The sequence below is a fragment of the Pongo pygmaeus genome, chromosome 9 (genome assembly GCF_028885625.2).
Source record: "Pongo pygmaeus isolate AG05252 chromosome 9, NHGRI_mPonPyg2-v2.0_pri, whole genome shotgun sequence".
NCBI lineage: Eukaryota > Metazoa > Chordata > Mammalia > Primates > Hominidae > Pongo > Pongo pygmaeus.
This window is the reverse complement of record NC_072382.2, coordinates 34,275,836-34,303,007: the sequence shown is the minus strand read 5'-3', so window position 1 is coordinate 34,303,007 and position 27,172 is coordinate 34,275,836. Positions and strand designations below refer to the sequence as shown.

At 41.6% G+C, this 27,172-nt stretch overlaps 2 protein-coding genes and 1 long non-coding RNA gene across 5 annotated transcripts in view; 2 read left to right on the top strand and 1 right to left on the bottom strand.

Moving 5' to 3' along the window:
* LOC134740245 (uncharacterized) overlaps nucleotides 1-881 on the bottom strand; it is a 28,966-nt gene extending 28,085 nt beyond the window's left edge. Inside the window, exon 1 of the long non-coding RNA XR_010127565.1 lies at nucleotides 779-881. This is a non-coding gene — a long non-coding RNA (uncharacterized LOC134740245). The remainder of the gene's footprint in view (nucleotides 1-778) is intronic.
* DEPDC7 (DEP domain containing 7) lies at nucleotides 711-19,073 on the top strand. 2 transcript variants are annotated; one of them, XM_054441611.2, is made up of 9 exons: nucleotides 711-1,519; nucleotides 11,126-11,516; nucleotides 13,163-13,290; nucleotides 14,080-14,269; nucleotides 16,865-17,076; nucleotides 17,821-17,963; nucleotides 18,159-18,284; nucleotides 18,380-18,458; nucleotides 18,753-19,073. In XM_054441611.2, exons 1-9 carry the CDS (start codon nucleotides 1,447-1,449, stop codon nucleotides 18,944-18,946), a joined length of 1,536 nt encoding a protein of 511 aa, XP_054297586.2. In that variant the 5' UTR covers nucleotides 711-1,446; the 3' UTR covers nucleotides 18,947-19,073. The 2 variants fall into 2 exon arrangements, with proteins under 2 accessions (XP_054297586.2, XP_054297585.2); XM_054441610.2 differs by lacking the exon at nucleotides 711-1,519 and adding an exon at nucleotides 1,573-2,061.
* Nucleotides 19,074-25,038: 5,965 nt separating this feature from the next.
* TCP11L1 (t-complex 11 like 1) overlaps nucleotides 25,039-27,172 on the top strand; it is a 34,019-nt gene continuing 31,885 nt past the window's right edge. The window contains exon 1 of one of the 2 annotated variants that reach the window (XM_054437603.2): nucleotides 25,039-25,244. The gene's annotated coding sequence lies outside the window, so the exon portion shown is untranslated. Of the gene's footprint in view, nucleotides 25,245-25,430; nucleotides 25,857-27,172 lie in introns of those variants that run through there. The other variant, XM_054437602.2, reaches the window with a different exon arrangement.

Genomic DNA, 27,172 nt, shown 5'->3' with positions numbered 1-27,172 from the left:
CCACAGGCGTGAGCCACCGTGCCTGGCCAGCTTTTTCTAACACTTAGCAGCAGCAACTGGCCCCCACCTCCCACCCACAAACCCAAGTCCCTAGGGGCACAGCTTCTTAGTATGTGTTCTCTGAAACAACCCCATGTAGAAGCTCTTTCCAATAAGCTAAATAATGAACTCCCACTTAAACACCATTCTAATTTACACCTAAATCACACAAGCATTCTCATTCTAAGAAGACATCATAATCGTTTTGAAAATCATTGCAAAATTCCCAAACTTAAAAAAAAAGAAAAAAAAAGGGCAAGTGTCTGGCAATTGGATTATTGGTCTCTAAGACCACTCATCCTTTCAGAGGTATCCAGCATTGGATCCCTGGCCCGGCTTCAACTTCCAAGTAACTAAGACGTGTCCCATTAATAGCCCTTCCTCCTTTTCTCTCCCCACCTTCACTCCAACGGCAGCAAACTGTCCCTACCCACCCGACCCACAGTTCCTTTGGAGGCAGCACAGATTTCCTGGCAGCCAGTCCCAGGGTCTTTCGCTGCTGCCCTCCTGTGACCTCTAGACATTGCTCTCCTGGGCCACATAGGATTTGTTTGTTCTGCACTGGCAGGGATGTCTGAAAAACTCGATTATTATTGTTATTATCATTATTACTACTACTACTATGACATAATTTTAAGCACTTACGTTCCGGACGCAGTTACTAAATGCTGAACCTGAATTGGTTCCTATAAACCTCGTTAAAAAACAAACATCTCAGTGAAGCAGGTACTAAACCTACCCCTGCATCACAGGTGAGGACACCGAGGCACAGAGCAGTTAGGCAGCTTGCCAGGTCCCCGACTTTTTCTATTTCTTTTTTTTTTTTTTTGAGACGGAGTTTCGCTCTGTCGCCCAGGCTGGAGTGCAGTGGTGGATCTCGGCTCACTGTAACCTCCGCATCCTGGGTTCAAGCGATTCTTGTGCCTCGGCCTCCCGAGTAGCTGGGATTACAGGCGCCTGCCACCAAGCCCGGCTAATTTTTGTAATTTTAGTAGAGACGGGGTTTCTCCACGTAGGCCAGGCTGCTCTCGAACTCCTGACCTCAGGTGCTCTACCTGCCCTGGCCTCCCAAAGTGCTGGGATTACAGGCGTGAGCCACCGCGCCCGGCCTGGTCCCGAGTTAATCTACGGCAGGCCGCGGTTCGAACCCCGCTGGTGTGAGCCGCGGGCCGCGTGGTGCCGGCCCAGAGAACAGCTCTCTCCCCAGCCACCGCTCGCGTGGCGTCGCGCCCGAGGAAACTTGGATCGCTGGCGCCGCGGGCTACGTTCAGTGGGTGCCAGAGAGACACGTGACCGGCAGCGGGGGCGGGGCCTGCAGGGAGCCACGCCCCGCACAGTTAACAGACGGGCGCTCAGGGAGCTGTCTGTGAAGCTGCTGGTGGAGTTGGCGTCCGGGGAGCAAGGGCCATGGCCACCGTGCAGGAGAAGGCTGCTGCGCTGAACCTCTCGGCTCTCCACAGCCCCGCGCACAGGCCTCCTGGTAGGTGCCGAGGACCGCCGCCCGGGATGGCGCGGGGCGGGCTGGGTCCCGGCGCGGGGCGGGCGGCGTGGGGCGTTCGGCCGCCTGCGCCTGGCAACGGCCGGCTGGGCGAGCCCAGCACAGCTGCGACCACTTGGCCAACACCCCCGCCGAGCGGGCGGATCGGGTTCCTCTCTGGCTGGTGGGCTGCAGGCGGCAGAGCCCGCCCGCACAGCCCAGCTTTTTTCTCTCTACCCAGACTCTCAACTTGACCGCGCGTTAGTCTGTGCGCCTGCTAACGTGCCAGGCACGCGCCGGGGAGCTCCGGGATATGCTCCGCGGTGCTACCGGTGACAAGTGTGGTATCTGGAATTTGTGTAGTTCTTTGCCCCCGTCTCAACCACAAACCTCGACGACACAGTATGGCCAGGGGCCGAGCGCCTCCCTTGCCCACTTTGTTCTCCAGACTGCTAGGAGTCAAGAGTCAGCTTGTCTCCCCAGACTCTTCCTGGGAGGGATGAGAGGTTTATGTGAGTTCTACTGGCAGGAATTTGGCATAAAAGGTATTTATTAACACTTTATGTATAAGCAGTATTTTAGTGAATAGAAGTTTTTGGCTAAAAAAAATAGTTACATGAAATTAGGAGGGAAGTTGGCAAATTCTGCCACCGGCCTAATCGTGTCTTTTGGGAGCAGTTGATTTAGGATTCTGGTTTCTTTAAATGTTCAAACACATGAAGAGAATCGGATATCACTTCTAAAATGCTGGTTATAGCAGATCTACAACCCAGTTAATAGGGGTGACTCAGATAACTGTTAAGATATTCAGATAACCCTTGGCTTTTTTCTTTTGGTTAAGTTACAACTTTTTCTCCTTTCTGGAGCTCCAGTCTGGGATGTCGTAGGAATTGGTTCCCTTTCTGACGAAAGCCTTTCATTTGTAAAAACACCAACCAGTGAAACTGTGATTCCTTCCTCTGGGTCAAATGGGTGCTTCTCAGTGGCCCCAGTCTTGTGTTTGACTTACTCACTAATGCTCATTTTAATCTTCAAAATGCTAACGACAGATTATGATAGAGAACCATTTTTCACTTGTCCTTTTCTAAGAAACATCATAATATTGACCTTAGTCTGCTCCCATGTAAAGGATTCAGGTAAGCACATAGTGGCCACATTGAGAATGTCTCCCTGATTTATGTTGTGAAGAGAAGACAAATGCTAAGACATTTGGGAATTTAAAACCAAATGACATTGAAAACAGTCTTGAGAAATCTTTTGGGCCCACTTACTCAGTGAAGGAAATTCCCAAATGTCACCTGCTTAAAATAAAAACATGGTACCCTGTTTTCTCTAATAGCTGAAATACCAATTCTGGAGCTTTGGGCATTTGTGAACAGGTTCTTAGATGGTGTAAGGAAGTATGTATTCAGAAATTAAGTAGATAACTTTCTAAGGGACGAGTTGAAGTGCTGGTTATCAGGAATCAAAGGAACACTGTCCTCGGCACACTAGCTGCAGTGGACGGAGAGGGGCCCGCTGTTGTTCTCACTCGTTTTGCTTGCTACCGCTGGAATCCCGACCTGGTAACATTTGTTAGCCTTTCTTTCACCCTTTAGTTGCCTTGTCATAGTTCCAGTGAGCAAGGTAATGGGAGCACACGGTTCTTGGTTCTTTGCCATTCTCTTTCTGTGTGCTCTGGCAGGCAGCTTTGTACTTTTGTTTCTCCACCAATTAGTAACTCTCCCTTACCTTAAAGGGGCTGTAATGACCAGGGACCTGATTTAAATACAAGAAATAAGATCTATATGCCAGTCTTCAGCCAGTACGTCAAAAACACTTGTCTTTTAATATGACAAACAAGAAAGTAGTCTGTTATCCTGTTATCCCTTTATACCGTAACCTAATTCTTTGAGTTTGCCTGGTATCACTTTTCCAGGGAGCTCAAAGTACTTCCCATATGCTGTTTCATTAATCTATGTGAATTAAAGCAGAGACCAATGTCTGCTTTTGCTGATAATTCTCGTAGATATTTTAAATTTTTCTTGTTGGTAGAGACTTCTTTTACCTACCTGCACCCTTCTTTTCAGAGGCAATCGCAGTCTTCAGCATGACGCCTCTAATGCCAACTAACAGGAAAATAAACTTTGGACTACCAGAACCAATATCCAGTAAAAGTGCTGTAATCTTGGGATCTTAGTATAGAAAATTTTTCCACTCAGTCACAACTGTCCAGTTTTAACACCATAAACACAATTCTCTTTACATTTATCTATTAATATTTTCATGAGGTTTTGGTTACTATCCAACAAATGTCCTTTTTCTTTGTTGTCTTGACAATTCTTTGAGTGAGTAATATTTTAAAACCTCTTTTGAAAAAATCTTAATTAAAATTCTCTTTAATCCTAAATGGTCTAGGATTTATAGATGTGTTATTTTCTGATGAAAAGTTAAATCCTCTGGTATGTGTCACATCTTGTCTTCTCATCTCCTGGTGGCCTTTATGTGATTGAATACTGTTCAGAACTTGACATTATTGTCCAGGTAGTTGGAGTAAATAAAAGGTTAACTCCTAAGGTTGGGGACTGTGTCCTCTGAGTTCAGAGGAAGGAAGAGGAAGAACGATACCTCCCTTTTCTTTCTACTTTTAAAATAAACTTAAAATTTTAGATTCACTAAATAGTATGGTCCATTTGTCATAATTAATGAACCGATATTGATACATATAATTATTAACTGAAATCCATACTTAGATTCCCTTGGTGTTTTTCTAATGTTCTCTTCCAGGATCCCATCCAAGATATTATATTACATTGAGTTGTCATGTAATGCGTCTACTCTTCTAGACTGTGACAGTTTCCTCCTTTTGTTTTTAGTGATACATCTGTTAATTTCTGGACATTTTGCGAGACACATTAACATATTGTCTCATGATCCTTGCAATGAGTGAGAGAAGTGGAGTTAGCTCTGTTTTGCAACAGAAAAGTTAGGCAGTTTGCCCAAGATTGTGTTATTAGTAAATGATGGACCCAACAACGGAACTCAGGTCCCTGGAACTGCAGAGTCCACACTGGTCTAACTCTTTGTAGTCACAGCACCTAGCACTGTGTCTGCTGCGTTAGCACAAGTTTCCATGTCTGAACAGTATTCAGTCAACCCAAGGTTTCTTAACCTTGGCACTACTGACGTTTTCTTTGTTGTGGGTGCTGTCTGTGCATTGTAGGATGTTTAGTAGCATCCCCCTGCCCACTAGATGCCAGCAATACCCACACTCATTGTGACAATCAAAAATGTCTCCAGACATGTCCTGTGGGGGGTATAATCACCCACTGAGAACCACTGGGTTAACCTTCCCTTAAAAATGTTTTTTTTATGAATGGGGTGTAGTGGCTCACACCTGTAATGCCAGCACTTTGGGAGGTTGAGGCAGGTGGATCATTTGAGGCCAGGAGTTTGAGACCAGCCTGGCCAATGTGATGAAACCTCATTTCTACTAAAAATCCAAAAATTATCTGGGTGTGGTGGCACACACCTGTAATCCCAGCTACTAGGGAGGTTGAGGCAGGAGAATCACTTGAACCCAGGAGGCAGAGGTTGCAGTGAGCCGAGATCACACCACTGCACTCCAGCCTGGATGACAAAGTGAGACTCTGTCTCAAAAAAGAAAAAAAAAGTAAGTTTTTTAGTAGTTAGCAATAATTAACAACTAACAAATATTGACTAACCAATTGTATTATATTGAGGCAATCTGTAAGGCAATTAAATAATTTAAACCTCTGTAAACTGTTAGGAAATCTGAAAGAAATCGGGCACTAGCTCACCATCTCTTAAAAGTTTTATGGAGAAACATCAGCTGTCTGGATTCGGTTCCCTTTTTTTTTTTTTTTTTAAGTCCAGTCTAAAGACCGAGAATGGAAACAAAATTGTTATATGTTCATTAAGAGGTAGTGTGTTTTAGTAATTCTGTGTGTATGTTTACCTTACATTGGGATCCAATTTTATAATGTGTATATTGATCTACTTCTAAAGATTTAATATAATCTTACTATTTGAAGTGATTATACAATTTATACAGTTGTTTTCCCTTTAAATAGGTTTTCACAGTAGGACTAGGGTTGCTGACAGGGTGGATTATGGTTGATGCTGATTATCCCTAATTTTTGGGTAAATGTAATTTCTTTACATTTTTAGGGAATTTTTATGACTCGATTATTTAGTGTGAATTCTTAGAAGTGAGGATGATTATTACTGGTACTACACATATATATAAGTGTTCAATATTATCTTAGAAGTTTAACTTTTACTTTTGGTAAACATTTTTTATGGTAGAGTTCAAATACATGTGAAGGGCAGCTTTTGAAAAATAGCTATTGTTTTCAAGCAAATAAGGATGAGACTGCTTGAAAAATGAAGTTTAACTAGCCTAGATTTATATAGTGCTTGAGACTATGCGTTGTAGGCTAGATAATTAAATTATTTCTGAGCCTCCTTAGGCAACCTTCCAAAAGGTTTTGTATCTGGTAGGGTCAAATTTGTCCATATGCTTCCTTTCTTGCCTATAGATCTGCCATATTTGGTGTTCTAAATGGAGGAGATACAATTTCAGTCTTTACATTCCTATAATCAGTTTATTTAAAGACAGGTTCTCACTCTGTCACCCAGGCTGGAGTGCAGTGGTGCGATCCTAGCCCACTGTAACCTTGAACTCCTGGCCTCAAGCAATCTTCCCGCTGTGGCCTCCCAAAGTCCTGGGATCAGAGGCATGAGCCACTGTGCCTGGCCTGGCAGTTTAGACCTGAAACTAACCTAAAATATTGTGTTCAACTATTTTATCAGTAGATGAAGAAACCTACTTACAGTGATTGTCTCTTATCCAGAGTTTTTACAGCTGATCTCTAAACTCCTTGATTCCATTTGTTATGATGCTTTTAGAAAATGCTTGACCAGGCTGGGTGTGGTGGCTCATACCTGTAATCCCAGCACTTTGGGAGGCTGAGGTGGGTGGATCACGAGGTCAGGAGTTCGAGACCATCCTGGCCAACAAGGTGAAACCCTGTCTCTACTAAAAATACAAAAAAAAATTAGCTGCACGTGGTGGCGCATGCCTGCAATCCTAGCTACTTGGGAGGCTGAGGCAGGAAAATCACTTGAACCAGGGAGTTGGAGGTTGCAGTGAGCCGACACTGCACTCCAGCCTGGCGACAGAGTGAGACACTGTCTCAAAAAAAAAAAAAAAAAAGAAAGAAAAAGAAAAAAAAGAAAATGCTTGACCAAATGTAAGGAAGCATCAAGATGTAGATAGTGATGGATTTTAAAAGGTTGTTTAGCTCATATGAAAGTGAAGTTTGAGGACAAGCTAAACCCTTAATTCTGATTGCAAGACTTAAAAAACATTCTTTGTCCATTTTTGGTCTCTTAAATCCTGTTTAGAAATCACAGTAAGTCATCTTACTGGGCCATGGTCTGCTATACCAATATTCATTTCAGCTTTTAGATGACGATAAATAAGTTTCAAACCATATATGTTCAGCTGGTGAAGTCAGCATTTTAAAAAGCAGGTTATCCTGGTATGGGTTTTGGCACATTTACTCGTGAAGTCCAGGGTACATTATGTATGAAAGCATCTGTATGAACATGAGCTAGTTTGTGGGTGGTGGTGCTTGAAGGGAAATATCCCAGGATGCAATGGTTGGGAATTAATGGTCAGTGAGAACAGAGGGGACCTGTGAGGGCTGTATTGTATCATGCCTGGAGGACTCTGGAAACCTGTGGTTCACAGGTGTCTACTCTCCTGCTCTAACCAGTTCTTTAATCTTTTATGCAGTGTTATCCAACCTGCAGAACCTCCTGATTTCCCACAAGTTAATATGGGGAAATTTATTCTTTACCTCTTAATTTTTCTGTGAAGATTAGCCTTTTCTACTCATTGAGGCCAAATATCCCCTCTCACTGCCTTCTTCAGCTGTCTTATTGATCTGTAATTAATAAGTGACTCAGCCTTATCATTTAGGATTTGTATGCTAACCTACTTATAGCTCAGTTGTTATGACTTATGTGTTTCATCTTTATATTATCAGTAGTCCAAAAGTCTGTCTCATTGGTTCTTAAAAGGCAGTCTGATCGAAGTTTGAATCTTGCATGTCTTCCTTTTCCTGTCTTACCCTGTGTACTGTGGTAGTATTTATTACAGAATTTATGATATCCTGCCTTATTTTATGAGTAGTGACTACTGCTTTTAAATAGCTTGGTTGAGGGTTCTTAAGAGTTTGTTTTATCTCTTGGCTCTCTTAAAGCTGTTTCACTTAATCCAAGTTTCCAACGAAAGGTTAATGCTTAAACAACTTATCTGATGGCTGACTTTTCATATATTTATATTTAAGTACTAGGAAAAACTAGTATATATTTATCAGCTGTGTAACTGAGGGCAGGTTTAACTCACGGAGCCTCAATTTCCTCAAAATAGGATTATTAATAATCATTTTGTAGAGAAGCTTATCAGAATTAAATGCGAGAAGACAGAGCCTGTCATAGTGTAAATACTCAAATGTTAGCTATTAATAGTAAAGATTTGAAAAATTAAGCAGAAATTGTTTATTTAAATCTTATTTATAATCTCTGGTATTTTAGGAAGTTAAGAATATTAGTCGCTAACAATGTTTAGGCATTGTGGCTGGAAATAGTGCAACTACTCCTGAGTTCTGGATACCAGGAATGACCTGGACTTACTTTGAGATTCCATCAAATGCCTCATTCTTGCTCTGTTCAACAGAGACTAAATACTGTACCAAGAGTAGATCTAATTCCAGCTTGATTTATTTAGTCAATTCTCCATAATTCAGTTCCTGAAATAGCTCACATTATATTTGGAAGACTGGCAACAATTACTTCCATCTTTGTTTAGTACTGGCTTATGAAATATCTTCAAATTTAAAATACAGTTTTGACAATTAAAAACAACCTTGCTCACTTTGCGAGGCCGAGGTGGGTGGATCACGAGGTCAGGAGATCGAGACCATCCTGGCTAACACAGTGAAACCCTGTCTGTACTAAAAAAAAATACAAAAAATTAGCCGGGCGTGGTGGTGGGCACCTGTAGTCTCAGCTACTTGGGAGGCTAAGGCGGGAGAATGGCGTGAACCCAGGAGGTGGAGCTTGCAGTGAGCCGAAATCGCGCCACTGCACTCCAGCCTGGGCGACAGAGAGGGACTCCGTCTCAAAAAAAAAAAAAATCTTGCTGATCATTTTAAACCAACGTTATAATAATGGGTAGGTGGTAAATTACCCATCTACTTTTGGTATTAGAAATATACAAATAAACAATAAAGGGCTGTGTGTTTGTGTATATGCTATTCATTTTCACTGTAAAGATGTTTAAATTGCTAGTAGCTACAGAATTATGCTACAAGTGAAATCAGTGTAGTGGTTCAGTGTACTCCTTATATTTATTGCAACGTGAGAGATGAATTTCAAATGACCCACTTATAATTTATGGCTCTAGTGCACTAAGAGGAGTTTTTGTTTGTTTGTTTATTTATTTATTAGACGGAGTCTTGCTTTGTCGTCCAGGCTGGAGTGCAGTGGCACTATCTTGGCTTACTGCAACCTCCACCTCCCAGGTTCAAGCAATTCTCTGCCTTTGGGATTGCAGGTGCCTGCTACCACGCCCGGCCAATTTTTGTATTTTTAGTAGAGGGGGTTTCACCATCTTCGGCAGGCTGTAAAGGAGTTTTAATAATGTCCTTCAGGAGCTTATCTTACGCTTTCTTCATCTTAAACATTCTATTTTGCCTAAAAAAGTAGGAAGATAATTTCAAGTAGCAATTTCTTTAATTATAATTCTCTTTTTTCCTTACCATTGTACTCATGCATATGGTTTTCCTTTTTAGACGATCTTAAAGGAAGTAATAACTTCACCTTCTCTGCCAAAATATCTAAAAATAAAGGAAGTAATATACTTAACATAAATGGGGACTTAAATTAGGACTGCTGAATTTTCAGAGGATCACTGAAAAGTGTAACACATTAAAGGGCCTACTCTTTATGAAAGGAAAAAAGGGAGAGAGCCAGCCAGCCACCAAGTGAGTAATTCACTAGAATCCATTCCATCGGTTTTCAAAAACCCAAGACCTGATTTCTTTCCTATTGATTTCCAAATATCTGCTAATTACAATGAGGAAAAATATGATAGGATATTTTTGAAAGTTTGTTTTTCTCCTTTTGTGTTTGGCAAAAATCTTGCTTTACTTCTGTGCGTACTCTGTCTTTGCAATAGGTCATAAGCTCCTATGGGGCAGGAACCAAATTGTTACTTTACCCTGCATACAAAGTATTTAACTCATAAGGCTGCATAATAGGCTTTAAAAATATTAGTTTATTCCTGCAATGATTGTGTGTGTGTGTATGTGTGTGTGTGTGTATACAATCATGCGTAGCGTAATGACGGGGATCTGTTCTGAGAAATGTGTATTGTCAGGTGATTTCATTGTTGTGCAAACATCACAGAGTGTAGTTCCACAAACCTTGATGGTATAGCCTGCTACACACCTAGGCTATGTGGTGTAGCCTGTTGCTCTTAGGCCACAAACCTGCAGAGCTATACTGAATGCTGTAAGCAATTGTAACACAATGATAAGTACTTGTGTCTCTAAACATAGAAAAGGTACAGCAAGAGATAGGAACAGGAATTTTTAAGCTCCATTATAATTGTATAGGACCACTGTTATATGTGGTCTATCGTTGACAGAAATGTTGTTTTGTGATGCATGACTGTGTGTGTGTGTGTGTGTGTGTGTGTGTGTGTGTGTGTGTATGACTCATAGGTACTTCAAAATCATATAAAACATAAGCCAAGTCCCAGTACTACCTCTTTCAATATAATATCTGGAAGTGCCATGTAACCTCTGTGACTCTGTTTTCCATCTCTCAAATGGAAATGATACGTACCTCATAGGTTGCTATTGAAGATTAGATAATTTACATAAGGCATGTAATAGAATTCTTGTACATAACTGGTAACTGCCACAAGGTCCTACTTGATGTGTCCTCCTAACTCCCAGTCTCAAACTCCAGCCCCTCTCCCTCCTTGATCTAACTTCCTGTTCTTCTCTCCCTCCCCACACCACTCTGGCTGTGCAGACCTCCCTCCTATCCTACCAGAGCACACTCCCACCTCAGGGCATTTGCTCTTTCCCCAGATGTCTGCATAGCTTGCTTCTTGCTTCTTGGTTTTACTTGAGTTTCTGCTCAGGTATAACCTTATCACACAGGTCTATCCTGACATCCCATTTAAAGTAGCATTCCTTATCTTATCCAGCTTTATTTTTCTTCTCAGCACTGATCTAACACGTATGGATTGTCTTTATCTTCCTACAAAGTCTTAAGTTCCTGAGAACAGGAATCTTATTTTGCTTACTGTTGCATCTTAGCATATAGAACAGTGTTTGGTATATAATAAGTACCAAATTTTTTAATGAATCGCTATTAAAACAGTATTTCATTAAGCTACCCTCGTAATTGTTCCTTATCAATAACTTTGGAAATCACTACATTTTTGCCTAAGGATTGCTTAGACCTTATTACAAATGAACAAGGTACTAAATACCAGTTTCTCTATGATTTTTCTCCTTCTAGGTTTCAGTGTAGCTCAGAAGCCATTTGGAGCCACGTATGTATGGAGCAGCATCATAAACACTCTTCAAACACAAGTGGAAGTGAAAAAACGAAGGCACCGTTTAAAACGACATAATGACTGCTTTGTTGGTTCAGAAGCTGTGGATGTCATTTTTTCTCACCTAATTCAGAATAAGTATTTTGGTGATGTAGATATTCCTCGAGCCAAAGTGGTGAGAGTGTGTCAAGCACTTATGGACTACAAAGTATTTGAAGCAGTTCCAACCAAAGTCTTTGGAAAAGACAAAAAACCTACATTTGAAGATAGTAGTTGCAGCCTTTATAGATTCACCACAATACCTAACCAAGACAGTCAGTCAGGCAAAGTGAACAAACTATATTCACCTGCCAGGTTGGTATATAATGTTAGATTATCACGGGAATATTGGCAGGATTTTGTCTACCTTTTTATGAGATGCCTACTGGCTTTATATTACATTTTTAGCAGTAAATGTGGCTAAAATATGGGTCTGTGGGTAAATCTGATAAAGTACGATGAAATTTTGTTAACTTTATTGGGTGTCTCCTAGTCATATTTTATATTTAGCAGAAGCAGTCAACATACTTTGATTTTCCCGCTTCAGGTTATAGTTACAGTATAAAAAGTGTTCCCATACCACTTGGTATGAGAAGATAGCGAAGGCAGGCAGAGAAAAACCCAGATTGTGGTGGGAGAGAAGGAAGAATTATTTAAAGGGAAACTGGGGAGACAGAATTGTGGAATCCAGTGATTGAAATGAATGTGGGTGATAATGCATAATGAACTTACAGCTATTTGTCATGAAGTAAACCAACTTTACCTTTTCCCCTTTGTTACCCTCAGCTAAACCGTGCAGTGGTGACACAGAGGTATAATTGAAGCTCTTATAATTCAGATCTGACCTAAAGTCAGAGTTTTAGTGTATTCATTTTCGTGTGTGTGTATTTTTTTGAGGCAGGGTCTTACTCTCTCACCAGACTGGAGTGCAGTGGTGTGATCTCAGCTCACTGCATTGTCTGCCTGTTGGGCTCAAGTGATCCTCCCATCCTAGCCTCCCAGTAGCTGGGACTACAGGCATGCACCACCATGCCTGGCTAAATTTTTTTCTTTTCTTTTCTTTTTTTTTTTTTTTTTTTCCCTGTGGAGATGGAATCCCATTATGGTTCGAGACCAGGCTAGTCTGAAACTCCTGGGCTCAAGTGATCCTCTCGTCTTGGCCTCCTAAAGTGTTGGAATTAGAAGCATAAGCCACTGCACTTGGCCCATTTTTACATGTTTTGACCTAAACTAAAACATGATAAAATTTACCTCTTTGTGTAGAAAGGAAATATGAGGATAAAGTAAGGCACAGTCAAAACTTTCAGATGCAGGTCCACACACTTTATCTGAATGCTTGGGACCGGATGTATTTAGGAATTTGGAACTTTGGAGCATTTAGAAAAGTTATCTTGTACATATATGTGGTTCAACATCCCTGGAGGCATCTGGAACAGCATCTGGTAATCAAGCATAATGATATTTCTGTGGTAAACAAAAGAATATACTACCGGGATAAATTAAAGCTATCATAGTCTCGGGACAGGTTTTGTCATGGTATGAGCTCTAAATAAACCTTTGATTTTCAAAGCTTTTTGGGTTTCAGAATTGCAGGTAAAGAGCTGTAGATCTGTATTTAGAAAACGATAAGTACTGTCCACCAAAGAATGCCCCACAAAGATAACTGATAAACCCAGTACGCATAATGAAGTCCAGTTATGTTTGATCGCATTTTTAAACTGGTGACTAAGATTTTAGTCATTGAATTAGTTAAATCTAAGAAAATGTTCAAAGGAGAACAGAATATGTTTATGCTTGAGAAAGAAGGTAGGTGTTTTTATAATTTATTCGACTCTTAGAATTTGGATTTGTTGTGTTTTTGCTCTGAAATGCATAACTCTGTAGAAAACTCTTAGCTCTCAAATACTAAAATATTTCTGTGGGCTTAGTAAATGTTCATTTCTGAAATAAATTCATTTTAGGTATGCAGATGCATTATTTAAGTCATCCGATATCAAATCAGCCAGTTTAGAGGACCTGTGGGAAAATCTGAGTTTAAAGCCTGCCAACTCCCCTCATGTAAATATCTCTGCAACCTTGTCTCCACAAGGTAAGCTAAGGCTGAAGCAAAGTAAGAAGTAGAAGACTAACTTCAAAGTTATTTAAAATTTTTTAATCTTAATCTTTATTAGATTTTAAATATTCAAAGTACAGAGAAAGAGTGCACTATGTGTTAAAGCTGTGTATGTTCAATTTTAACAGAAGTCTATTATCTTTAACAAATAGATCAGTGTTAGAACTCTTGAACACTGACTTTTGTCCGATCAGCTGGCAAAGGTTCAGATCTGAGATGTTTTGCATGCAGATTTGTATTGAAAATATGCTCTCAGATATTTCTTTTCCCAAGATTTTATTAGGTCAAATAAAATTTGAAAATTACATTAAAACATTAACAGAATTCTTCGGTTCTTCCTTGTCTGTGGCAATGGAATATAGTTTAATGACTTTAATTTCCACCCTTTCCCCCATTCCAGTTGTGGAAACCCTGAGTGGAATAATCTGCAGCCAATAGTTTCAAACAAGTTTTTAGCTTGAATGAATCATTCTTTCTTCCAGAGTCCTTATTAACATGTTACATGACTTGATCTCTTATCTCTGACAGATTGCTTTTTACAGTACAAAGAATGAAAAGAATTCCTGTTGTCCAAAGCCTATTCTCCTACACTCTAAACAAATCTTGGATTGTTTTACTTTGTTATAAGAAAGCACTTCGTAAGGTTGACTTTTTCTTTCTTTTTGGCCACAAATTTACTAGCTTAGACCTGCTTAGAAAAATATTATGGTGAGCATATAGTAACTATTAATTGTTACTTTTCACCTTGTCATTTTTCCTGTGTAGTTATTAATGAAGTGTGGCAAGAAGAAACAATTGGGCGTCTACTACAACTTGTAGACCTTCCACTTCTTGACTCCTTACTGAAACAGCAAGAGGCTGTACCTAAAGTTCCTCAACCTAAGAGGCAGTCCACCATCGTCAACAGCAGTAACTATCTGGATCGAGGGATTCTCAAGGCTTATAGTGACTCTCAGTATGTGGAAATACATATAATAATTTGAGTGTGTTTGTAGGTAGATTGAGATAATGGTTTTAAGGTAATCTGTTCTATTCTTTTTTCTATAGGATCAGATATGCATTGTTAGTTGATATTATCAGTATTTGAGAATGTGAAGAACAAAATTACATTAGTCAAAATTAGAAAAAGATTTGTTTCATTTTTCATATTCATTTTTATTTCACATGTAACTTGCACATTAAGTAAAAAAAAATGATTATGCTTTAGCTTCTTATCTTTGTTAAAATGTAGAGCTGTCTGGACTCTCAGGATTTCCTCAAAGGGACCTGGAAGAATAGAAACAGATTTGACAGATTATTGAGATCCTTTGATTACATATCTAGAATGCCTTTTACATATGTATTTAATTAACTAGTTGTATTAAAGAAATACAGTAAGGCCAGGTGCGGTGGCCCATGCCTGTAATCCTAGCACTTTGGGAGGCCAAGGTGGGCGGATCACTTGAGGTCAGGAGTTCGAGGCCAGCCTGACCAACATGGTAAACCCCAACTCTACTAAAAATACAAAAATTAGCCAGGCATGGTGGCACGTAATCCCAGCTACTTGGGAGGCTGAGGCAGGAAAATCACTTGAACTTGGGAGGCGGAGGTTGCAGTGAGCTGAGATCATGCTGCTGCATTCCAGCCTAGGTGACAGAGTGAGACTCTGTCTCAAAAAAAAAAAAAAAAATACAATGAAAGTAACTCTCTCATTCCAGTTACTCCTCTCTTGAATATAAATCCTAAGGTTTGAAGGCTTAACTTTAGGTGCTGAGGGAATTAAGATTTTTTTTGCCTTAAGGAAGAGTTCTGCATTACTCATAACTTTGAGGCTCTTCTATAAAAATTGACAGTTAAAATAAGTTATCAGATTTTTCTAGCTTAATTTTTTATTATTTTGCCTTAGCAGATAGTGTTCCAGTCTAGTTAAGGGGATGAAAATGTTTGAAAGGAATACAATTACATTTTCAGTACTTCACTAATTCTATGTACCAAAGAACTTTTAATACTATAAACAGTTGAGTGCCAAAAGGCAGCTTAAAGCCTTATATGAAAAAGTTAATCACAACATATGTGTTACTGAATTCTGCAGATATAACACATTTCTATAACCTAAAGGAACATGTGAAACATTGTGTAATTACTAAATTTTTTTTTTTCTGAGACGGAGTCTCTGTCGCCCAGGCTGGAGTGCGGTGGCATGATCTCAGCTCCCTGCAACCTCTGCCTCCCGGGTTCAAGCGATTCTTCTGCCTCAGCCTCCCAAGTAGCTGGAACTACAGGCGCGCGCCACCATGCCTGGCTGATTTTTGTATTTTTAGTAGAGATGGGGTTTCATCATATTGGCCAGGGTGGTCTTGAACTCCCGACCTTGTGATCTGCCCACCTTGGCCTCCCAAAGTGCTGGGATTACAGGCGTGAGCCTCTGCACCCAGCCTTGTAATTAGTAATTTTTATATACAAAATCAGAATTTGTGCTAGAAGTGACCTTAAAGATCATCTTATCATATAAAGTTGAAGCTGATGTCAAGAGAGGTGAAATGACCTGCCTGAGATACCTCACCTGACTGAATTAGTTGTCCTGAGTCCATGGCAGTATGGCAGTAGAGGACATGATTGATTGCTTTTTAACTGTAGATAGATAGATAGACAGACAGATAGATAGATAGATATAAAAAATGGAATATTAAAAGTTTGCTACTTTATTTCTTGAAATGTAACATTTTTCTGAAGTTACCCAGCAGGATTTTACTGTAGATGATAATTGATATTTAATTATTTTGTTGGTTTGTTTTTTGAGATGAGGTGTCGCTCTTGCCCAGGCTGGAGTGCAGTGGCGCAATCTCGGCTCACTGCAGCCTCTGCCTCCTGGGTTCAAGCAATTCTCCCACCTCAGCCTCCCAGGTATCTTGGATTACGGGGGCACACCACCACACCCAGCTAATTTTTGCATTTTTAGTAGAGACGGGATTTCACCATGTTGGCCAGGCTGGTCTCGAACTCCTGACCTCATGTGATCCACCTGCCTCGGCCTCCCAAAGTGCTGGGATTACAGGCGTGAGCCACTGCGCCAGGCCTGATGTGTAATTATTTTGAAACGTTTCTTCCTCTATTCTGTCCTAGCTAAAGGGAGAGCTAATAGATCATAGACAGAGCTCTGAAGTAAGCAACATTGTGTTGGAGAAATACTGGCCCAGAACTCAGATCTGGGATCTAGTCCTGCCTGAGGCCTGAGCAAGTAACTTGGAGTTTCTGGGTCTCCATCGTAAATGTGAAGAGCAAGAGTAGAGTTTGAATTTGTATGCTCTTTTCACCTCTGTATTGTGGTGGAGAGTTTGTTTTCATGAAAAAGGAAAAAATAAAGGGAAAACATTAAGCTGAATTTGTAAATGTGATATGTGATCTAGCTATATATTAAAAAGAACTACACATATCTTTTAAGCTCATGTAGAAATTTATCCTGATGGCATGAAATAGCTACTGAATTAGGTACCATGTGTATATTTGTTACTCTTTGCCTTTTAAATAATCTTCCCTTGCCTTTTAAATAACCTTCCCCTCTCCCCTATAGGGAAGATGAGTGGCTCTCTGCAGCAATTGACTGTTTAGAATACCTTCCAGACCAGATGGTGGTGGAAATAAGCAGAAGCTTTCCTGAGCAACCAGACCGAACAGACTTAGTGAAAGAACTTCTGTTTGATGCCATTGGCAGATATTACAGTAGTAGGGAACCTCTGTTAAATCACTTATCTGATGTTCATAATGGAATTGCAGAACTCTTAGGTAAGTAAGATCTAACTGGATACTAGCGTTTATCTTTTGGAGGAAACAAGAAAAAGTTAGTTCTCAAACCGAACCAAAATAGTACTACTACAAGCTGGGAGTGGATCTGGATTAATTCATGGAAAGTATGTTTGTTCAAAAACTTCTAGGGGTCATTTGGAAAGAGGCTTTAACAAGCTCTAAAGTTACGCAGAAACTTCTGGTTACCCAGGAGCATAATGCTGCTCTCATTCACCGGAAGCTAAAGCATAAAGCAGCAATTCTCTTTTTTTAGAAGAGTTATCAGCACCACCATTACTCCCCTTTCAGTCTCTTCAAAATGGCAGACTCTGCTTTGTTTCTCTACCAATGAGCCACATAATTTGTTGGAAACAAATTGGAGGTTTCAGAAAATTTCTCCTATTTTTCTCAAGGAGAGTTGGATACATGAGTATTGTACACATGGTATACTCCCAAATATACTGAATTAATGAAAAGCAGAATGGGATTTTATCCACAAAGCTAAGAGTTAGATTTAATGCCAGAAGATATTATATGACAGGGACTTAGGGTGTTAGTTGCCAATTTGAGAACAAGCTGCCTTTATGGTATTCACCATTCATTGTTAATTCCTAATCTTGCTTTTGCTTTTGGAAATAATTTTGAATAAGTGCACTTTTTAACTCAAACTGTAACTTGAGTTTTGTTCCCTTTAATATAGTCATATTTGGTCAATTAAAAGCAGTTTTTTTCTTTTGGCTAAAGTGAATGGGAAGACGGAAATAGCTTTAGAAGCTACCCAGCTCCTTCTAAAGCTTTTAGATTTCCAAAATAGAGAAGAATTTAGAAGACTACTGTATTTCATGGCTGTTGCAGCAAATCCTTCTGAGTTTAAATTACAGAAAGAAGTAAGTCTTTTGTTTAACTGTTAGTTGTATTTAATATCCTTAATACTTATAGGTTAAGTATTAGATTATTCCATCTTCAGCATCAAGTATGCTGAAATGTATAATAGCTATTAATATTTAATATTCCCTTTTATATTAAACTTGTCTCTTAAATATATACTATTGGATATATTTGTTTTTGTTTTATTTTTATAGAGTGACAACCGCATGATTGTGAAAAGGATATTCTCAAAAGCTATTGTTGACAATAAAAATTTATCCAAAGGCAAAACAGATCTTCTGGTACTCTTTTTAATGGATCATCAGAAAGATGTTTTTAAGGTAAAATTGTGAAAGTAGTTAAATTGCGCTTATGTAATAGATCACTAGATTAAAATGCATTTGAATAATGTCCCATGTCCCTTCTTTTTCTTAAGATTCCTGGAACTCTACATAAAATTGTAAGTGTTAAGCTTATGGCCATACAGAACGGAAGAGATCCAAATAGAGATGCAGGTAATCTGAGAAATATTATTTTCATGATCTTCCAAAGACAAATTTCAGGTGTTTTTTGAAAATGTTTTGCTATAAGTAGTTGGACTTTAATTTCAACCAAATTTAAAACATTCTCCTCAGAGTTATTCATACTAAGCAACTTTACAAGTGTTAGAAAGTCAGCAGTGCTTACCATCTTCAGTGCATATTACAAAATGGGGAAGAAAAACATAAAGACAAGAATATTGCTTGATTTTTCTGGTTAAATATGAGGAATTGAGTCATTAACTGAACTTTTTACTTTTAAACTTTAAGGATATATTTATTGCCAGAGAATTGAGCAACGTGACTATTCCAACAATACGGAGAAGACAACCAAAGATGAGCTGTTGAATTTACTAAAAACTATTGATGAGGATTCAAAACTTTCTGCCAAAGAGAAGAAAAAATTGCTAGGTCAGTTCTATAAGTGTCACCCAGACATCTTTATTGAGCATTTTGGAGACTGAGTTTTTAATATCTGTATATAAGTTGTGTATTTTAAGAATAAATTATGTATCCTAAATATCCAATCACATTTGTAAGCATTGAAGCTCTAAATTTGAAACTGTACTTAATAAAAATTTTTTTGTATAACTTCGTGTGTCAGAAGCTATTAGTCATATGGTGTATTGCTGTTAAGTACTTAAGTGAGTTGATTTATAATTACTGTGCTCAGTGCTTTATAGAACATAATAGAGATTTAGATGATATGACATTGCAGTATTTATATAAGAAAGCATTAAACAGTAAAGAAAACGATAATTACATGTTAATAGGAGTGGGGTTTGTGTTTTGAAAGGTACTCCTTAAAGATGCAAGATAGAAACTTAGGCTATGATAAAAAGAATTTGCTAATTACCTTAAGTTGTAGCAAATCAGACTGTCCTAATGCTTCCGAAAACAAAATTTTTTAAGCTTATTGTGGAAAATTTCAAACATACATAAAAGTGGAGACAATAGAGTAACGAACTCTTGCTTGTACCCATTAACTAATACTGCCAACTGCCAACTCATGGCCAATCTTGTTTAATCTGTACCCTCCCTCACTCCTCACTCATCCCAGCAAATTTCAGATATCATATCATTTCCTCTGTAAAATGTGGGTGTGTATGACAAAAAGGACGTTAAAAAAAGCAACCATGAAACCATTGTCATTCACATAAACCTACAACTCCTTAATATCAGGTTTGTAGTTAGTGTTGAAATCTTATGATGATCTCAAATGATTTTGACAGTTTATTCAAATGGAGATTCAAATAATGTCCATAAATCGCAATTGGTTAATGTGTTTAGTCTCTCTTTAAAAATCTGTAAGTTCTGTGATCCTAGCACTTTGGGAGGCCGAGGTGGGCAGATCACGAGGTCAGGAGATCGAGACCATCCTGGCTAACATGGTGAAACCCCGTCTTTACAAAAAAAAATACAAAAAAATTAGCTGGGCGTGGTAGCAGGCACCTGTAGTCCCAGCTACTCGGGAGGCTGAGGCAGGAGAATGGCGTGAACCCCAGGAGGCAGAGCTTGCAGTGAGCTGAGATGCACCACTGCACTCCAGCCTGGGCGACAGAGTGAGACTCCGTCTCAAAAAAAAAAACTAAGTTTGGCCAGGCGCGGTGGCTCACGCCTGTAATCCCCGCACTTTGGGAGGCTGAGATGGGTGGATCACGAGGTCAAGAGATCAAGACCATCCTGGCCAACATGGTGAAACCCCGTCTCTACTAAAAATACAAAAATTAGTTGGGTGTGGGGGCATGCGCCTGTAGTCCCAGCTACTCAGGAGGCTGAGGCAGGAGAATCCCTTGAACCCAGGAGACAGAGGTTGCAGTGAGCCGAGATCGCACCACTGTACTCCAGCCTGGTGACAGAGCAAGACTCTGTCTCAAAAAAATAAATAAATAAATAAAAATGTAAGTACTCCTTTCTCCTTCCACCTTTCCCCTCTCTGTCTTTTTGTCTGTCTGTGTGTCTGTCTCTATTGTTAAATAAACTTGGTCAGTTGTTCTTGAGTTTTCCTCAGTCTGAATTTTTCTGATGACAAGTCTGGGCTGTCCTTTATCATGTTCCTTTGTATCCTATAGTTCTTGTAAATTGGGCATTAGAGCTAAAGTTTTTAATACCTTTTTAACCAAGTTAATCATTATTTGAAATGAGTGCACTGTGAAGATAGACAAGTGACCTTTAAACACCACAAGTTTGAACTGTGCAGGTCCACTTATACTTGGATTTTTAAAAACAAAAGTTATACAAAGTGTGCTTGCCTGTCCTGCCTCCCCTTCCACCTCCTCCACTTCTGTGATCCCTGAGACAGCAAGACCAGCCTTCCTCCTCCTCTACCTATTCAATGTGAAGATGACAAGGATGAAGACCTTTAGGATGATCCACTTTCACTTTGAATAGTCTATATTCTCTTCCTTGTGACTTTCTTAATAACATTTTCTTTTCTCTAGCTTACTTTAAGGTAGGAATACAGTATTTAGAGCAGACACGGTGGCTCATAACGGTAATCCCAGTACTTTGGGAAGCCGAGAGGATTGCTTGAGACCAGCCTGGGCAATGTAGAGAGACCCTGTCTCTAACACCCTACCCAAAAAAAGAAATTAGCTAGGCATGGTAGCATGCACCTGTGGGACAGCTCCTTGGGAGGTTGAGGTGGGAGGATCCATTTGAGCCTGGGAAGTTGAAACTGCACTGAACCATGATTATGCCACTGCACTTCAGCCTGGGTGAAAGAGAGACCGTGTCTCAAAAAAAAAAAAAACACTATATATAATGTAACATACGAAATGTGTGTCAATTGACTGTTATTGGTAAGACTTCTGGCCAACAGTAGGCTAATAAGTTTTAGAGGAGTCCAAACTTATATGTAGAATTTTGATTGTGCAGGGGGATTGATGCCCATAACCCCCACATTGTTCAAGGGTCAACTGTATTTGATAAATAGACAAGCAATATAATACAGTTTGAAGTTGTTCATCGTTACAATAATAAAGCCAAAAGATTAAATACTGAATTTTGTTTTTTAACTGACTTTTAATGAGAGGTAGGGAAAACTGAAATGAGGCACCAATATGTTAGCATGTCAGTAATGTTTTTTTTTCTCCCCTTAGGTATAACTGATAGTGGCTAGTCTAAGTGGATAAAGGTTGAGGACTAATATCTATAAAATACCTATGATACCAGTTCTAATAACTCAGGGAATAACTCAGTTTTTTTGGATAGGTAAGAATGTAAGGGCGGGCGTGGTGGCTCACGCCTGTAATCCCAGCACTTTCAGAGGCCGAGGCAGGTGGATTATCTGAGGTCAGGAGTTTGAGACCAGCCTGACCAACATGGTGAAAACCCGTCTCTACCAAAAATACAAAAATTAGCTGGGCGTGGTAGCGGGTGCCTGTAATCTCAGCTACTCAGGAAGCTGAGGCAGGAGAATTGCTTGAACCTAGGAGGCGGAGGTTGCAGTGAGCTGAGATCGTGCCATTGCACTCCAGCCTGGGCGACAGAGCAAGACTCCCTCTCAAAAAAAAAAAAAAAAAAAAAAAAAAAAAGGAAGGCAGCTCTCTTTACAGTGAGGGGAAAGAGAAGGTAAGTTTATGATTTAAATGTGAGAGGAAGTTTTCAGAAACAAGCTACTAGAACTGTGGTAAGATCAGCATGGTGGGGCAGAGCAACTGTGTGCTATCTGATTTGCAAACTTTATTTTGCACATAATTGAATAGCATATTTATTTGACAACCACAACTAACCTTCAGGGGAAGGCAGAACTGCTTAGTTACATTCATGCTTCTAGAAGAAGCAACATTCTAGTAGAATGATAATTTCAGGGAAAATATACTAGTAAAACCAATTTACCTTAGGCCTTATAAAGAGGATAAAATAAAAAGAAAAATCAATCATGTTTACTGCAACCATAGTCAAGGTTTTAAACTACAGGTCCAGTGCTACCTTGAAAGCCTTGGGCAACCCTCCTCAGTCACTAGAACTGTTGATTATCTTTTGCTGTGTGCTCTCATTCATTCACCCATGACGCCTTCTTGGGGACCCATTCCCACATAGACGCCTAATGCCTAGCTGACCGTAAGTCTTGCCATCATCCTAGCAGAGTAGACCAAGGTTGAGCACCTGATCCAAGGGCAGCTTCCCTGGAGGCTAATGAGACTAACTTTGTTCAAAAATCAGTTTGGCCAATCAAATTCTATATAGGTAAATTTAAATTATGAGGAGCATCAATTAAGAAAGTACAGAAACCTGCCTGTAGCATAAAGAGTGGAATGGACTACAGCAAGCAGAGATGTGACAAGAGGGATCCTGTGTGTACAGGAGCAGTAGCCAATCTCTAGAGTGGCTGCCACCTTTCTTCCTCCAAGTCCTATGTCCTTGCAGTGAACTCCCTTTACCTTAATGTAATTTGAATTTCCAGTTCTTGCAGCCAAAGATCAAAATGGAATGTGTCTATATATATTTTTTGAATATTGAAACAGTACAAAACATTAAGAGATTACAAGTGAAATATCCCAAATTAAATCAGTGATTTTGGTATTGTTGCAGTATCCTCTCCAGGTGAAACTTGAGTATACTCATTCACTTGCTCCTAACCAAGTGAAAATTGGTTATATTAACTTTTTTTTTTTTTTGAGATGTAGTCTCGCTCTGTCTCCCAGGCTGGAGTGCAGGGGTGCAATCTCCGCTCACTGCAACCTCTGCCTCCTGGGTTCAAGGGATTCTCCTGCCTCAGCCTCTCCAGTAGCTGGGATTACAGGCGCCTGCCACCATGCCCAGCTAATTTTTGTATTTTTAGTAGAGACGGGGTTTTGCCATGTTGGCCAGGCTGGTCTTGAACCGCCAACCTCAGGTGATCCGCCCACCTCGACCTCCCAAAGTGCTAGGATTACAGGCGTGAGCCATTGCGCCCAGCCATATTAATCTTTTAAGGAAGGTAAGGGAGGTGGTTCTAGCCTGCTTCCCCAGAGAGCTTTTAAAACTTGTCTGGCATCACCCCCCAGAATTTTGGATAATAGTTTTCCAACCCCTGCCCCTGAGATTCCAAGTTGTAGTCAGGACTGAAAAACACTAGAGACTTTATGGTATGAGTTTAGACTCAGAAGAACTGCATGTTTTCTTTGCAGATCTTTTTTTTTAGACGGAATCTCGCTCTGTCATCCAGGCTGGAGTGCAGTGGCGCGATCCCGGCTCACTGCAAACCTCTGCTTCCCGGATTCAAGCAATTCTCCTGCCTCAGCCTCCCAAGTAGCTGGGATTACAGGCATGTGCCACCATGCCCGGCTAAGTTTTTTGTATTTTTAGTAGAGACGAGGTTTCACCATATTGGCCAGGCTGGTCTCGAACTCCTGACCTCGTGATCCACCCACCTCGACCTCCCAAAGTGCTGGGATTACAGGCGTGAGCCACCGTGCCCAGCCATTCTTTGTAGATCTTAACAGTTCCATTTAGTTGAGCATCTTAAGGGTTTTTGGTGTTTTTTCCTCCAAAAAGTGAATCTTCACCAGAGAACTTCTGTTTTTGTCTTTTTCTTTTTTAAAGCAAATACTTTAATACGCAAGTTAGTAAATGGTTTGAGGGTCTGGTATTGCACTCGGCCTTCAATACGTTAGCAATAACTACCCACATGTGATCTATTAAGAAGCAGTGTTTGAAAGCACCAATGTCACTCCAATCTGCTTTGTTGTATGTTGTTTTTTTTTTTTTTTTTTTTGAGACGGAGTCTCAGTCTGTCTCCAGGCCGGAATGCAGTGGCGCGATCTCGGCTCACTGCAACCTCCGCCTCCCAGATTCAAGCGATTGTCCTGCCTCAGCCTCCCGAGTAGCTGGGACTACAGGCGCGCGCCACCACGCCCAGCTAATTTTCGTATTTTTAGTAAAGACGGGGTTTCACCATGTTGGCCAGGATGATCTCGATCTCTTGACCTCGTGATCCGCCCTCCTTGGCCTCTCAAAGTGCTGGGATTACAGGCGTGAGCCGCTGCGCCCGGACTAACTTTTTTTAAAGCTGAGAAAATGAGAGAAGGGGAATAAACTTTGTGTAGCTACAAAGAGGATGGCAAAATTAAATTTCAAAGAACGGGCGGGGAAAGTTTCAGATGCGGTTGCTTCTTATTCCTTCTTTTGACTGACCCGCGCCTTCTCCGCCTCCCTTTCTCCTCGCATCACCCCCACCACCGGCTGGGATGTGGCGGCGCCTTCCGCCTTTCCGTATGAAAACATGGCGCCTTAGGGGCGGGCCATCCCCAGCTTCGAGCCACCGGCCCCTGAGACTCATCGGCGGGCACTCGGCCGCGCCTCTCGCGTTTCCGTACGGAAACATGGCGCCTCACTGCGTTGGGCGGGCGACTCTTGGCTGGGAGCCACTGGCCACGGAGCCCCCTGAGCGGTCATCGGCCACGCTTTCCACCTCTCCCTGAGGAAACACGGCGCCGCCCAGCTGCAAGTCACCGCTTACTGAACCCCTTCGGCAAGCAGGGGAAAGACCCTCCCGCCTTTCCGTACGAAGATATGGCGCTGCCCTATATTGGGCTGGCGCCTCACGGCCAAGAGCAGTCTCCTCCTTCCTGATGCTGAGAAGCCGCCGCTGTGACCGCTGCCCACCCGAGTCGGGCTGGGAGGACCGCCCGCCGCGCGGCGAGGGATGCGGCCTCGGAGGGGCAGAGGCTGAACCGCCCCTGCCTGCCGCGCATCCCTCCGGCTTCCGCCGCGGCGCCAGCCCGCGCCTGATTCGCGGCGGGAGCGGCAGGACGGAGAACGCCGACTCCGTGGCAGGTGAGAGCGGGAGCTGGGGCGGAGGCCGGCGGGGCCCGTCTGGGAGGCGCGCGGTCCAAGTCGCAGGCATCTCTTCGCCTCTTCCCGTGGGATCCCATCCCGGGATGTCGGGGGCAGGCGAGGAAGAGGCGGGGTCCGCGGGCGGGTGGAACTCACCCCTGGAGGCTGCCCTCTCGGCGCGCCCGCGTCCTCCGCTACTCCCGGCCCTGCCACTCCCTCGCTGGCCTGAACAGCTGTTTACAACGGAATCCGGACGCCGGGCGCGAGTGGAGCTCAGTGCCAGAGGAAGGGATTCCCGGACCTGGGGGACAGAGCCCCCCTTTTTTTTTTTTTTTTTGTTTTTTTTGCTGAAAGACCCTTTCTGCTGGGGAGCCTCTTCTGTCCAGCCTAGGCCCGCGTGCAGCCCCGACGGATGACCGTCTTCTTGGCAAGTGCGAGGATCCTCCTCCCCTCGGCTCTCTTTTTAGACACAGTGGGGGTTGAATGGATGCGCGCGATATAAGCAAATTAAATGGTTCCTGGCCGCATCCTAGAGCCCCTTAATTAGAGTTACCATTTGTAGAAGGCCTGCCGTGCACAATCCCTCGTTTCATCTCCCCACAAACCGAGCAGGTAGGTAGCTGTATTTTACAGAGGAGGAAACTGAAGTTACACAGCTAGTAAAGAGCCAGAATTGGGGCCCAGGTATGTCTGAAACCAACGCCCAGCCCTCCCACATACAGTGACATCACAGAGATGACGTAGGGATTCATCTCTATCAACAGATACTTGTGGGTGTCTATTTGGGGGATATACGAATGGAGCATAAGTGGGGAATATGACTGGTCCTGGCTCTTAAGAAGTTCGAAATCTAGGTGGAGAATTTTAAAATAAAAACTAGCACTTTTACCATCTGGCCCCAACGCATCTTTCCATCATCACTAGCCACTTCCTTTTCTCATTTTCTTATGCCTTGGCTTCTGCCCTCAGTGAAATGCCCTCCTTTTCACCTCCTCTCCCCCTCCAGACATGTTTTAACTAGGTGAAATCCTACTCCTTTTAAAGATCATTTCAAATGTCATCTTTTCTGGGAAGGTTTTCTCAGTCTCCTCCCAGGCAGAGTTAGTTTCTTCCTCTGCTATATTCCCTGGGCAATTTCATAATGCCACTAAGACTTAAGTTTCATTATGGCTCCTTGTAAGCCTGTCTGCCTCCCCCTCTAGACTATGTATTTGCATCTTTCTATTTAAATAAGCACACTTTGAATTGAATTTAAGGCAGTGACAAATGCCAAATGTCGACTAGCCAGCCCTGCAGGAGTTGAGAAAGGTGCAATCACTGGTGAGGTCCGGGAAGTGTCCTGGGAAGAGACAGGACTTGAACTCAAACTTAAAAGGATGGGGTTAGTTTACTAAGCTGAGCATTAGAGACCTAGAAATCCGGCCTTTCCTCCTCACTGCACAGAATGAATTACTTCATCCCTCCTGGGCTCCTTCTCAGCATGTGAAGAGGATAAAATTAGAAGCGTTTTGTTTGTCCTTTCTCATAGAATATGCTGGTAATGTTATCCTTTGGATCTCGGAGCATTTCCTGACCCTAATAGGATTTAGGATACAGAGGAGATGGGTGTCTCCAGTGGGGTGTTGGAAGCTAAGATGGGTCTAGAAAGGGGAAATACATGCAAACAACTTTCATATTAATACAGGCCTGGGCCAGGCGCAGTGGCTCACGCCTATAATCCCACCACTTTGGGAGGCTGAGGCGGGCGGATCACTAGAGGTCAGGAGTTCAAGACGAGCCTGGCCAACATAGTGAAACCCCGTCTGTACTGAAAACACAAAAATTAGTGAGGCGTGGTGGTGGGCGCCTGTAATCCCAGCTACTGGGGAGGCTGAGGCAGAAGAATCCCTTGAACCTGGGAGGCAGAGGTTGCAGTGAGCTGAGCCGAG